General features: G+C 41.7%; 1 protein-coding gene across 1 annotated transcript in view; it reads right to left on the reverse strand.

Moving 5' to 3' along the window:
* LOC134648377 (transcription-associated protein 1) overlaps nucleotides 1-12,167 on the reverse strand; it is a 49,147-nt gene that overhangs the window by 35,808 nt on the left and 1,172 nt on the right. Inside the window, exons 3-11 of the mRNA XM_063502905.1 lie at nucleotides 11,230-11,424; nucleotides 8,666-8,832; nucleotides 7,618-7,853; nucleotides 6,797-7,001; nucleotides 6,102-6,293; nucleotides 4,925-5,195; nucleotides 3,327-3,545; nucleotides 879-2,678; nucleotides 438-636 (exon numbers count right to left, since the gene is read on the reverse strand). Coding sequence (XP_063358975.1) covers nucleotides 438-636; nucleotides 879-2,678; nucleotides 3,327-3,545; nucleotides 4,925-5,195; nucleotides 6,102-6,293; nucleotides 6,797-7,001; nucleotides 7,618-7,853; nucleotides 8,666-8,832; nucleotides 11,230-11,424 — 3,484 coding nt within the window. The remainder of the gene's footprint in view (nucleotides 1-437; nucleotides 637-878; nucleotides 2,679-3,326; nucleotides 3,546-4,924; nucleotides 5,196-6,101; nucleotides 6,294-6,796; nucleotides 7,002-7,617; nucleotides 7,854-8,665; nucleotides 8,833-11,229; nucleotides 11,425-12,167) is intronic.

Raw genomic sequence — 12,167 nt, forward strand, 5'->3', positions numbered from 1 at the left:
CAACGAAGCTTGCTTGCCTAAACACGGTACTCGACTGAAAAGCTCTCCATTTTATCACGATTGTATAAAATACTATTATAAGTAACTTTTACCGGAATAAAGTTGACACATGTTCCAAAACGATAAAAGTTAGTGGGCGGCCTTTACTTGAGATGAGAATCGTCAGGTGACAAGCAAAACTCACTAAATACCACCACAAGTTCATAGGCCATAGTGACATTAGTGACCCATATTAATACTAAAATAAGGTTGGTTTTTTATTTTAATAATTAATGAGTTTTGCTTGTCACCTGACGATATTTGGGAGATCATGCGAAATTTTAAATCTGTCTCTTTTAGATCGATGCCATGAAAATAAAGATAAGACTTTAATTATAACATAACCTACTGCTTTGGACTAAAGCAGTAGATTATGTTATAATTAAAATTGAACTGACCTATAGTAAACAGCCTAGGCTTCAACGTAGTACAGAAGGTGGTGCCATCCATGAGGCCCATCTGAGCGTTGGCCGGCTGGTGCCGAAGTAGATGTTTCTTCGGCGGGATTATATCCGCAAGAACCTCACGGTGCGGATCCATAACCTCTGTTACCGTCTTGCCTTGTAGCTCCGCTATCAGTTCGAGGGATTTCATTGCCTGGAAATACAATATAATGAGAACTAGAAGAATAAACCTAAAACTTAAAGCGCAAGAAAGAAGAAACAAAGTGAGTTAGTGTGCTAAAATTCGCTAAAACCGCTTTACGACATTTTAAGACGGCATACATAGAACTCCTCATATTTCGCATTGGAGGATAGAAAAACGAAAACATTTTCAGAATAAGCTTGTTTCTTTAGGAAACAGGACACGTTGTCAAGAATTAAAGAGAGATAACTTACCTGTTGCCTGACTAGCAAATGTGGACTGGTAACTTGCAGTACCAATTCCTGCAGCACATCATGCAGGGCGCGCGCCTTCGCCGCCGCCACCTCGCCCTCCGGTTCCACGCCCGACACCACGCACACCCGCACCAGACGCTCCAAGTTCATCGTCGCCATGTCAATAGCCCCAGATGACACTTCCCCTGTCAGATCCATCATGACGAACAATACAGCTTTGAGGAACGTGAATACGTGCTTGTAAACCCATTCGGGCGCCATTTTCTCAAACATAAACTTCACGGCGATGCACCCACCCAGTTTTGCGTACCATGCGCGCTCATAACATAACGCTGACATACGCTCAGCGAGATATTCCATCAAAGGCAGCCGGCAGGCACGCTCTTTGCTTCCGAGCACGGTTGCTGCAGTCTCAATCATCAGAACAAGCGCTAAGTGTCCAGGCTTGCACAGTTCTTTCTCCTCGTGGCCCATTACAACGGCTATAGCGTCGACAAGAACTAAAGCATCGAGACCTTCTTTCGGATGACTGGCGCCCGCGAAAGGCCCCGCTTCCTGAGCTATGGCTACTAGAGTGTAGTGACGCACGAGCGATATCATAGTTGGCAACACGTGGTGACGAAGCTCCTTGATCGCTGCGGCTACAAACATCCCCGTCAAGGCGGTACGGTGCGTGTTTCTCACGATGGAGTTGGTGCATTTGTAGTACGGTCCGTTTTGACTCTGAATCTTTCCCTCGAGGAACGCCGGATGATTGAACAGTTTCTGCAGCGTCGGTTTAGTGTCGTCCAAGTTGAGCGAAGCGGCGAGATAGCACCTCAGCACTTCCCAACACTGGCGACGGTAGAAGGGATCAGTTGTACTCGATTTCAAAGCGGCAAAAGCTGTATCGATGACTTTGTCGACCTCGAAATCTATCGGTTTCGGTTGATCTTGGAAGTAAGCCTGTACCGCGGGCGGCGGCGCGTCAGTTTCTCGGTATTCCAAGCGCTGCGGCTCGATCATCATCTTGCGGTTGCCGCCGCCGAACTTGCCTAGAACTCTGAAGGCTATTCTGGCCACTTCATTGTTCTGCAGCGTCCTCCACAGCGCTTGCATCAAATCTGCACGGACCGGCTGAATGTGCTCATACAAGAAGTCCGGCTGTAAATTGTCCACGCACAGCTCCAGCGTGCGCAGACCCTGAGATATCAACGTGTGTGAACCGTTCAGTGCGGACACCAATGGATCCATCAACATTGGTAAATAAGGCAATAGGCTACTCAACCGAACGGGGACAGTTAAACACAATTCTACAAAAAGATCTTTCATGTGTTGTTTGTGGAGACCACTCTGAAGGCGGTTGAGGCCTTCCAACAAATTGGGGAGAAGCGGAAGAAACTCTTGGTAGAGGAGGTCGTGACTGCCGCCGCCGATCGAGCGGAACAGGGCTCGCAAGAGCAGGAAGTAGTTATAGGGCTCCTTGGCGGTCATGGCGTAATCCATTGCCTTGTTGACGATACTATGCAGATGCGGTCGCAACATTTGTTCGTTCTCCGTCGGGAATAAGCTGACTGAGCCGAACACCAGCTTAAATAATCTCAGGTACAAGTTGGACCTTTCAATGTTGGTTCCCATTTCCTCCATCCGTTTGAGAAGGTACTCGACCAGTACCGTCGCGAATATCGGCGATGTCGCCGGGTTCGAAAGGAAAGTGTTTGCGATTATTTGCAACGTCATGTTTTTATTGATTCTCTCAACCATGTGTGAGATCGTCGCAGTAAATATTTCTTGGAACGTTTGCGGGTTCATCATTGAAAACTGAAAGAAAAATTACAATAAATTATCTTTTTCGTTTGTAGAAAAAGTAAAGTGTACTAGGTCAACATTCCGTATGTTCAGTATTGTTCAGACCTTTACTCATTTATTAACTAAAACGTTTTAATCGGTGGCCACGCTTTTAGAATCTTCTCGTGGATATCTAAATAACAAAATAAAAAAACCGGCCAAGTGCGAGTCGGACTCGCGCACGGAGGGTTCCGCACCATCAACAAAAAATAGAGCAAAACAAGCAAAAAAACAAGCAAAAAGACGGTCACCCATCCAAGTACTGACCACGCCCGACGTTGCTTAACTTCGGTCAAAAATCACGTTTGTTGTATGGGAGCCCCACTTAAATCTTCATTTTATTCTGTTTTTAGTATTTGTTGTTATAGCGGCAACAGAAATACATCATCTGTGAAAATTTCAACTGTCTAGCTATCACGGTTCGTGAGATACAGCCTGGTGACAGACGGACGGACGGACGGACGGACGGACAGCGGAGTCTTAGTAATAGGGTCCCGTTTTTACCCTCTGGGTACGGAACCCTAAAAATCAAAATGGCGGTAATCTTTCCGTGCGCCAGCTGTGTGCTGTTTAGTACTTACAGACGACAATGGCCGTGGGGCTGGATAGTTAAGTACTCACCACCCCGCTGAAGTGCTCGAGCACCTCCTTCTCCTCCTTGGAGCGCACGTGCGGCTGCGCGACGGGCTGCGCGGGCGCGCGCGGCGCCGCCAGCGTGTAGATGTCCAGCGACTGCAGCCCCCAGCCAACCAGCCGGATGAACACCAGCGTCTCGCGGGCGGTGAACTGCTTCTGGCCCGCTATGGTGGCCGATGCTGTGCCTTCCGTTGTTGTCGTGCTCTATAACAATAGGTAACTTATTAGTACATTATTGTCGAGGTTCGGAAGTAGCTACTTGCAGGCTGAGGATTCGTTTTAAACGGACGACCTTGGGAGTAGAGACCAAGTAGCCTTCCAGCCGAGTCATATATAGTGCTTTTCTCAAAAATGGTGCAAGAAATAGAAATATTACAGAAGCAACGTTCTAATTTTCACAGAGAAAAGTAAAACCATTAATAAAAAGATTTGCTTGCCGCCTTTAAAAAAAATAGAAGTGTATTTTTCTGCTGAAAATACGCCAACGTATTTGAGACGCCTAAATAGTCGCGGTACCAACATTATAATAATAATAAGTGCTGATCATCTGTTTGGCTGTTTAATGGACCTATGCCTTCATTTGATATGGCCATTTAAAGTTTTAAAAAGTTTGGAACTCGTTTAATAATGGAATTTGTATGCAACATTGCAGTCCCGAAATCGAGACTGCAATGTTTTTAACTTTTTAATTTTTAGAATGACCATAAACTACACATTTCGCGACCTATTTTTAAACCGGCAACGTCAACTTTGCCGTCCATTTTTGAGAAAAATCATATTGTAAGACGGAAAGGGGGAGTAGATGACACAAGGGCGGTATGATAAAGCTTGCATATTCCAATAGAAGGTAATTGATGGTACAGTCGGCAGCAATAGTTGCTAAGCGGGCGATGTGTTCAAAATGATCTTGACGCGACTTTATTGTTAAGAGAATAAGAGCGCGTCAAGGTCATTTTGAACACCTTGCCCGCTTACCAACTTCTGCTGCTGACTGTATAACGATCGTTATGAGAGGCGTATGTCAAGTAGATGTCTTAATTGTCATAATATGAACCACTTTAAAGTGGTATTAACCCAATTAAAGAAAACATTACAAAAACGATAGATGTTTGATTGATACCAGTTTATGCAAAAACCGGCCAAGTGCGAGTCGGAATCGCGCACGGAGGGTTCCGCACCATCAACAAAAAATAGGGCAAAACAAGCAAAAAAACGGTCACCCATCCAAGTACTGACCCCGCCCGACGTTGCTTAACTTCGGTCAAAAATCACGTTTGTTGTATGGGGGCCCCACTTAAATCTTTATTTTATTTTGTTTTTAGTATTTGTTGTTATAGCGGCAACAGAAATACATCATCTGTGAAAATTTCAACTGTCTAGCTATCACGGTTCGTGAGATACAGCCTGGTGACAGACGGACGGACGGACGGATAGCGGAGTCTTAGTAATAGGGTCCCGTTTTTACCCTTTGGGTACGGAACCCTAAAAATTGAATGTCATAAGTGATTAATTAAAAATCAATAAGTACTTTCATACTTGACTTCGTTCTATGTAACTTATAAACGATATGAAACTGTACTCACTTTACATGAAGCGCATCCCCACGTAATAGTCTTCACGCCACACACCAAGGTTTTCACCAGCGTCCTATAGTCGCCCACATTCAGATTATTCATCTGTGAGCTCGGGAAGCCTATCTTAGACTTTTCTTCAGGCTTGGATAGGCTGTCTAGGAAGTCTGGGGCTGGCTTTTCCTCTTCTACTTTGATTTCGGTGGAGGTTGAGGGTGCTGGCGTGGTGGGGGTGTTCGGAGTGGTAACGGCAGCTCCGCCATTGGGCGCGGTCATTTGCTTGCTAAAAATAAAAACAACTTCAATATCTGTAGTATATGGGTCGTGAGACTGAAAGATTGAACGGTTGCAACTTCAATGTAACTAGGTATCATCACAGAGGCCTAGTCAAGAGGTCTGCTGCTCATTTTAATGAATTTGCCGTTGACACTAGTTTCTACGGAAGTAATGCCACGCCTTAATACCTTCGAAACTAGAAACAAACTCACGCATCACCTTAAACCTGAGCATTATTACTAAACTAACTATAGCTACGAGTGCTTTGGCAGCTGTAGTTTGAAGATACTTTATAAGCAGAGCAACTGCTTGTGAAACGGCGGCTACGGCTCTAGTCCTCAATAAATAGTACATTATTGTCGAGGTTCGGAAGTAGCTACTTGCTGGCTGAGGATTTGTTTTAAACGGAGGACCTTGGGAGTCCGTTTAATTGAATCCGAAGCCAGCAAGTAGCCTTCCAGCCAAGTCATATATAGTGCTTTTTTCAAAAATGGTGCAAGAAATAGAAATTATTTACCGGAGCAACGGTCTAATTATCACAGAAAAAAGTAAAACCTATGAAAATATTTGCATTGCCGCCTTAAAAAAAAGAAGTGTAATTTTTCTGCTGAAAATACGCCAACCTATTTGAGACACCTAAATAGTCGCGGTACCAACATTATAATAATAAGTGCTGATCATCTGTTTCGCTGTTTAATTGGACCTATGCCTTCATTTGATATGGCCATTTCAACTTTTAAAAAGTTTGGAACTCGTTAAACAATGGAATTTGTATGCAACATTGCAGTCCCGAAATCGAGACTGCAATGTTTTAACTTTTTAATTTTTTGACTGACCATAAACTACGCACTTCGCGGCCAATTTTTTAACCGGCAACGTCGACTTTTCCGTCCATTTGAGAAAACGAACATACCACTTGGCCATGAGCGCAGGCAGCTGCAGCTTGGAGATAGTTTTGAACTTGAGCACGAAAACCTCCAGTATCCTCATGAGCAGTTGCCGGCCTTGCGGCTGCGCGCCGCCGCCGGGCGCCGCTTCGCTCTCCGAGCGCTGACGGATACAGTCAACCAGGTTTAAGAGGAGCTTGCATGACATCGTTTGAATGCTGGAAGATATACAGATAAGACTAGAAGTCAAACGGATCATAGACAGATATTTATGTAATAATTAATTTAATTTAACCCTTATTTATTTAATCGTATGCTAGAACTAGTCGCTTACTAATTTAACATAATATTGGTGGAAGTATAAATAATTAATTGGTTATTAACTACTACAATTTAAGATTACCTCCTTCTTTACGGCCTATGAAAATTGACTAATTGAATGATAACTTTACATTTAAAACCGTATACATATTTCAATTTTTAGGCAGGTATCTGTGCCTAAGAACTTGAAGGGGTCAAGGGGGTAATAGTAATAGCACTAAAATCCCACAATTTTGATAGAGACCATAAAAAGCATCGGAAGGGTTACATGGAACAAATTACAATAAAAAAAAACAATCATTTTTATTTATAATCTGTGTTGCGGCGAATACCTGACTAGCCAAGTTCGTAAGTACATATCACCAAATAGCTAGTCCTGTGTGACCTGTGTCTCACTCACCTAGTGGGCAGCGATTCATCATGCACATTTTTAGAGAAGAGATGCGCGGCGATAGCCAAGTCAGTCAGCGGCAGGTGCTGTCTAACGTGGTGCACCAAATCCGCAAGTGTAGAGTACGCTAACGGACGGAGCGACTCGTGAACCGTCCAACCACCACCGAGTAACACGTCCTCGTCAAATAAACGCTCCATGTAGGGAACGAATTCTGAAAATTACCAGTATTTTGATCGCATGTTGGTACTTGGTACTGCAAAGTCTATATTCTTTGTATACTTTGGGAAACTTGAGGCAATAATTAGCCTAGCAGCAGATGTAACATGCTAGAAGCCTCACGAATCCACCAGTGCCTGAGCATATATATATTTTCAAAGCTCAAAGTTGAAGTATGCTATGAGCAGTGTTGGCCGAAATGTTAATGCAATTGACCATTTTTGACCATTAACCATTATAAATTGAACCGTAAACTGTAACCGTCCGTTACGGTTTACGGTTCAATTTGTACTGGTTAGTGGTCAATTGCAATTAACGTTCGGCCAACACTGGCTATGAGTCTCACGCCAGTGCTCTGTTTATCAAAAGCTTGTAACTTGTAATACAAGTGGAAGTCCCTTTCTAACAAAAGCTGTCAAAAAGGGACTTCCACTTGTATTACAAGTTGCAAGCTTTTGATAAACAGGGCACAGGTCAGTCATTTTGCACCGTCATGAAAATAAATTTCAAAGGGGATTGAATGGCAAAAAAAAATTTAGAAGAATACGTGAGCTTCGATGTATCTCTATTTTATATGTATTTAGTATAGTATTAGTAGAAAGAATACTCACTCAGTCTCAAATCTGTAGCAAGAATATGTCTAGTTGCTATCACCAACTCCTTCCTTAAATGCGCCACTTCAGGTGGGCACAGAGTCAACAGGCCTATAATGCCTTTCACCATAAGATTGGCATGATTAGCAATCGTGTCCTGGTATATCCTAATTATGTAAGCTAGAAACGCGAGCGTTTTTATCTGAGCACCCATGAAGTCCACAAACACTTCTTTGTTAAATGATGCAGATTGTCTGAAAACAAAAAAGAATTATTATTTTTGGCTTTTAAATGCTTGGCAAGTTTCAGGAGCCAGCTTCAAATGTTTCATTTTGTATTAAAGCAGTTAAAATAACATCTTTGAAAATATACACTTGCAAGACCAATATAAATGATCCACTTTGTAAGGAAATATCCATATAAATTTAATAAAAAAAACATTCATACCAAAAACGACATACAAAGCAACAAGACACCAGACTGGTATTTGTTACTCTTGGGTAAAAAAATAAATATACTAGGCGCATAAAGCCCCATTTTGACGGTTCAAGAACTTGTATGCAATACATTACACTACAGAGTACCTACAATGAATTCAGTTGATCAACCAAATACTGCAACATAACGAAAATGACATGTAGTTCTTGAGCTGTCTAAATGTGTCTTAAGATAATGTATAAAATGTTTGTGTTAAGAAATAAATTCTGACAAAAAAATTAACGATGGCATAGAGAAATATAATAAGACAAGAGTGCTCACTCCATACATCAGTTTTAGTACCAAAAAGACTATTAGCATCTAGCATCGAGTAGCGGAACTATCAGTACTGCTACTTGACAATAGATGTAGCACCGACTGGAAAGTCTTATCTCAACAGCATAAGACTTTCCGGTCGGTGCTACATCTATTATCAAGTAGCAGTACTGATAGTTCCGCTACTCGATGCTAGATGCTAATAGTCTTTTTGGTACTAAAACTGATGTATGGAGTGAGCACTCTATGTATTTTTTTCTCTATGACGATGGTAGCTTTCATTCCTTCTAAAACTTCTAAAAGTAAAATATACCTGTGTGCGGCGGCAGGTTGCAAAGTGATAGTCTCCATGATGAGAGGTATGAAGTTGCTGACCTCCTGGTGCACATTCTGCTTGTACAGCTGGTACATCAGCACCACTATGATGGGCAGCTCTTGGATCACTTTCAGTGACAGCACAGACCTTGGTATGAGGTTGTACTGGAAATGTATATGTTGATCAGATCAGGCATTCAAGTAGAAAAGGAATATATGATGTAATATTGTATAATTTTCTTAAAAATAACTTAAAACGCTGGTGGCCTAGCGGTAAGAGCGTGCGACTTGCAATCCGGAGGTCGCGGGTTCAAACCCCGGCTCGTACCAATGAGTTTTTCGGAACTTATGTATGAAATATCATTTGATATTTACCATTCGCTTTTCGGTGAAGGAAAACATCGTGAGGAAACCAGACTAATCCCAATAAGGCCTAGTTTCCCCTCTGGGTTGGAAGGTCAGATGGCAGTCGCTTTCGTAAAAACTAGTGCCTACGTCAAATCCTCCCATGAGCCGTGGCAAAATGCCGGGATAACGCGAGGAAGAAGAAGAGTGTATCATTTTCTTAAAGATAACTTGTATAACAAGAAGATTTATTTTTATGGTGATAAGCAAATTTTACCAATCAAATATCTAAGCAGATTTATTATGTATTACCAATATATTGCTTATTATGTTAATTTTTTTTAATTGCAGTCAAAAAATATTTACCCGTAATATCAATTAAAAAAATATATAAAAGCATGAAATGTTACTTAAGGCTTAAAATCAAACATTAAACTGCCCTATGGTTTACAAGGCTTTAGTCCTAGCTGTACAAAGTTAACCAACCTTAAGGATAGTATTCCTTTGTGTAGCTATTTATGGATGATAGGCAACTGTGCTTAAATAATGATAATTTTAACCCTTAAATGCATAGTGTTGCCAAATGTCTATAGTTATCCATGCCGTAATCGGCAACGGCGACCCTAGCTAATTACGAGCGTGAGCTCTGATATGGCTGGCAAAGCCGAACTTATTTTTAAAAACTCTATCGCAGGTGGGGCAGTAAAGTTGACCAGAATTATTGTACGTATAATTATAGGAGGGTTTTGGCCGGGATTTACGTATCTGACGTTTCGCATCAAGATCAGTGAGACGAGCGTCTTCAAAGTTCTTTACGCTCAACTTAACGCGAGAACGCCATTCTGGCCGCTGAGAAGCAAGCTTCTCCCATTTGTCAGGTGGTATACCGCAGGCAGTTAGGTGGCGCTTAAGCACATCCTTGTAACGTAGGTGCTGCCCACCTTGCTTCCGTTTACCAGCTGATAGCTGGGAGTAGAAAACGGCTTTCGGTAGTCTGCAATCACTCATACGCCAAACATGCCCACACCATCTTAGCTGACCCTTCATCAAGAGCGCCTCCATGCCAGGCATCTTGCAGCGACGAAGTACTTCAGTGTTGGGAACGCGATCTTGCCATTTTATACGCAGAATGGAACGTAGACAACGCAAGTGGAACGTGTCTAGCAAGCGAATGTCGCCTTTGTACAAACACCATGTTTCCGAAGCATACAAAAGAATCGGAAGAACCATGGCTCTGTACACCGACAACTTCGTCCGCAGCTTTAGATCATGCGATCCCCAGACACGATGCGTTAACCGACCGAAAGTGGACGCAGCCTTAGCAATCCTAGATGGGATCTCGGAGGCTAGTCTGTTATCCTTTCTGATCTGGCTCCCAAGATACTTGAAAGAGGACACTTCGGTTAGGGGTTTCCCTTCTATAGTTAGGTCGGAAGTGTCCGCTTCGCAATTACGGGCTGGTTGTTTAAGCACTTGAGTCTTGGATATGCTTATTACTAAGCCAAATCTAAGGCACGACCTTTGCAGAGCATCCATGTAGGACTGAAGCGCCTCCATGCTATCGGCCATCAAGCAAACGTCGTCGGCATAGAGAATCTCGAGAACGGAGAGCTCTGAGGTGTGGTCAAAGCATTAGACAGCTCACAGATTTAAAAAAAACGTTTACGTTCTTGAATGCACCTTTATACCAAACGTCAAGTAGTAGGGTGATGATTTAAGGGTTAAATTTACGCAATATTTTTAATTTATAAAAATTACATTCGTTTTAAGACGAAAAATCGGAAAGCTTGGAAAAATCCAGAAGTTGATAATTTTTAGTATGTGATTTTGAACGGTGTTTTCGGGATTTGTAATTATTATATATTTAAAAACTTTATCATAGGTATATCACAAATAGTGTACCTTTCTAATGGTAGTAAAAAAATTCATATATCTATTACTGAAAATTACATATTTACATAAATATGGTTTAGCCAATTCAACTTCTAACACTGATTTTGCAGTGAAAATCGAAGTTATATTTTTTTTTACTATTTTTCCTAGAATCGGCAAACAATTATGTGATACATATTATATTAATTTCGGGCAAAAAGAAAAAGTAATGCATTTAAGGGTTAACTTACTGTGGGATAAAACAAACAAACAAGGATAGGGACAAAATAGAGATGCTAAGAAGAATAATACAATACATTATACAATTTTATTGTATATACTTACTGTGACCACACTTCCATCAAGTAACTTCTTCTCTGTGTGTATAGGGGTAGTGGTATACGTCTCCTGCAGCAACTGTTCAATGTTCACCTCCGACAAGTCCTTCACTCTGATTGTAGGCTTCGGCTCAAATATTTTGGGCAAGTGATTTGGCAAATCAGAGTATATACCTTTCACCCACTGAAGAAACTTGTGAATCTAAAATAATATGAATACATTATGATAAGGTATTCAGCATCTAAAGATATTTAAATACTAGCTTTTGCCCGCGACTTCGTCTGCGTGGAGTTAGTAATTTGGGTAGCTTATTTTTACCCATTCTGCTTTTTACCGATTTCCTATACAAATTTCCACCCCCCTTCTCACCCCCTTAAAGAGTGATTTCTGGGATAAAAACTACCCTATGTCCTTTCCCGGGACTCAAACGACTCAAACTATCTTCATACCAATTTTCAACTAAATCGGTTCAGCGGTTTAAGCGTGAAGAGGTAACAGACAAGACAGACAGACAGACACACTTTTGCATTTATAATATTAGTATGGATTATCATTCAAACTGCCAAGGTCCCCAGAGAAGGGAAGCAAAGAGATAAACATGCACTTGTCCTCCCTTGTCAAAAAAAAAAGGTGTCTAGGACATGTTGTATGAAGGCCAAAAAACCATGTATCCAAGCAAGGGCTGACACGGAAAATTCCCTGAAAAGGGGTCAAAACCCCATACCACCTGGAGGCAGCTAGCCTTCACTGGGTGGAGCTGGAGGAGGCAGGGCTGGACAGTGAAGAATGGAAATCCCTTCTGAGAACCCTATGTCCCTAATGAGGGTCATTACGCTAGTTTCCGCCTATGCTCTAGTTTTCGTCCACTTGACATATTAGCAAATAATATTTTTTATATTTAATTTACTACTTGCGAAACATATTTTTTATGCAGTTAGATATAT

This window comes from Cydia amplana, chromosome 5, assembly GCF_948474715.1.
Source record: "Cydia amplana chromosome 5, ilCydAmpl1.1, whole genome shotgun sequence".
In the NCBI taxonomy this organism is placed as follows: domain Eukaryota; kingdom Metazoa; phylum Arthropoda; class Insecta; order Lepidoptera; family Tortricidae; genus Cydia; species Cydia amplana.